Raw genomic sequence first — 2,073 nt, 5'->3', positions numbered from 1 at the left:
GACCGAAAAGAGGCTTAGTGTTAAAACTTGAAAGTTTTTGGCGAATATGCTTAGAAATTATACCACCAGGGAAACCATTTTTAATAAGCATGTCCGTTATTTTCTTAAGTTCCTCCTCAAGTTTACTTGACGAACATATCATGAGTCCACAGTGGACCAAGGTCTTAATTAAACTTATTTTCCTGTTCATAGGGGCAAAGGAATTCCAACTAATATACAACCCTGTAAAGGTAGGTTTCCTGTATATAGTTGTATTAAACCGATTCCCTATCCTTTCTACAAGAACTCCAAAAAGGGTAAAGAGTAATTCTGCTCTTCCTCTATCGTAAACTTAAGTGCCGGGTTGAGACTGTTTAATTTCAGAAAAAAAATCACTTACATCATGGCGGCACTTGAAAATGACAAAAGTGTCGTCTACATAACGTCAATAACGAATAGGTCTAAAAACCTTAGTAAACAGTAAGGATTCCTGAAAGCCTAGGAAAATATTGGACAGGATAGGACCCAAAGGACTACCCATGGCCACCCCATCTACCTGTTGATACATTACGTCATTAAAGCTAAAACAGACCGACTTGGTAGCTAGTTCCATGAATTCAAGGAAAATATTCTCCGGAAAATCCGAAGGGGTTAATGTACTACGATAGAGCATATCCGAACAAGTTTGAATAGTTTCATCAAGGGGTATATTAGTGAAAAGATTGGTAACGTCAAAAGAACATAGGAAAGTTGTTTCTGAATTAAAATCAAGTTCACGTATAGTGGCAGCGGAACGAAAAGAATCCGCAATGCAGTTACCCGATAATTCCTTTAGTACAGGCTCAAGAATCTCGGACAACCATTTTGCCAGTTCATGCTGGGGTGAACCGATCATTGAAAGAATGGGTCTTAAAGGGACCCCGTTCTTGTGGATCTTTGGTAGCCCGTACATTCTGGATCGTTGTGAACCCACGGGCCGGATTCTATCATATGTATCTTTACTAATAAATTTCCTCCTATGTATTTGAAGAAACCGTTTCTGGAGTTTTACTTCAGTGTTCGAAGTGCTATCAACAGATGTGTCGCCAAGTCTTTTAAATTTGGATTTATCATTTAAAATATCCAACATTTTTCCGATAGAATCATTCGTATTAAGGATAACAACACCCGCACCTTTATCCGGCTTAGTGATGTAAATATCCTTATTAGTTTTAAGGAGTTTGGGTGCTTGATAGTGGATTTTAGTCCATACAAACTCACGAGCATTGATAGGGGAGTTCGTGAACTTGTGCGCCAGTTCAGCTAACCTAGCCTTCATATACCAAAAAATCATCGTTGGAACGAGGCTCATGATGTTTAAGCTGTGAGTTTAATATTTCGAATTCAGCAAAGGTACTTTCCCTACCAATGATTCGGGGGGGGGGGGAATGCCGACATCCAACCCTCTGGCTAATACAACTTTTTCGTTATGGGACAGAGTGACACCTGAGAAGTTGAACACATGACGGTCTACTGTAATCCCTTCACCGTGCCTGGTGCGAATAAGTGCGGACAAACATCTCTGGTTGTTCGAACGAGCTTTGTTGCTACGAAAATTATCTTTTTTCTCGACTTCATCTCCTCCCCTTTTTCCATTCTCATTCGTTAACTTAATGTAACTTACCGACGAGATCTATTGAAAAGAGTCGGTCGAAAGGTTAACCTCTAGATCCCTTAATTTCTTTTTTACACGAAATTCCGTATGGATCTTTTTTTATTCGATGTTTTTTTTTACCTATAATTCTTGTTAGTCGATTTGTCTCTATACAATTTCCCGTTTCTCTTGTTTTTTTTTCACCCATAATGACTCCATTCATACTTTTCAAAGCAATATTAAAATTGTGTACCACGAAACATCTGTTTATATATATATATATATATATATATATATATATATATATATATATATATATATATATATATATACATATATATATATATTCACGACTATATAAACATTTTATTTTCTTTCTTTTAAAGGTCATGCTCTTTATCGATCCAGGTTATGACAACAGGACCATTTTGAGCACTCTCAAAATGCAAATTTAGGCCGTT

General features: G+C 37.0%; 1 protein-coding gene across 1 annotated transcript; it reads right to left on the bottom strand.

Annotated features, from left to right (window-relative positions):
* Positions 1–424: 424 nt before the first annotated feature.
* Positions 425–1,330, bottom strand: LOC145248693 (uncharacterized). The gene has a single exon (XM_080110350.1). The coding sequence runs from the start codon at positions 1,328–1,330 to the stop codon at positions 425–427; it is 906 nt and encodes a 301-aa protein (XP_079966476.1).
* Between the last annotated feature and the right edge of the window lie 743 nt (positions 1,331–2,073).

The sequence above is a fragment of the Euprymna scolopes genome, chromosome 27 (assembly GCF_053919585.1).
Source record: "Euprymna scolopes isolate OS-2025 chromosome 27, ASM5391958v1, whole genome shotgun sequence".
Classification (NCBI taxonomy): Eukaryota; Metazoa; Mollusca; class Cephalopoda; order Sepiida; family Sepiolidae; genus Euprymna; species Euprymna scolopes.
The sequence above is the reverse complement of the archived record's forward strand: the minus strand, read 5'-3'. Positions and strand labels throughout refer to the sequence as shown.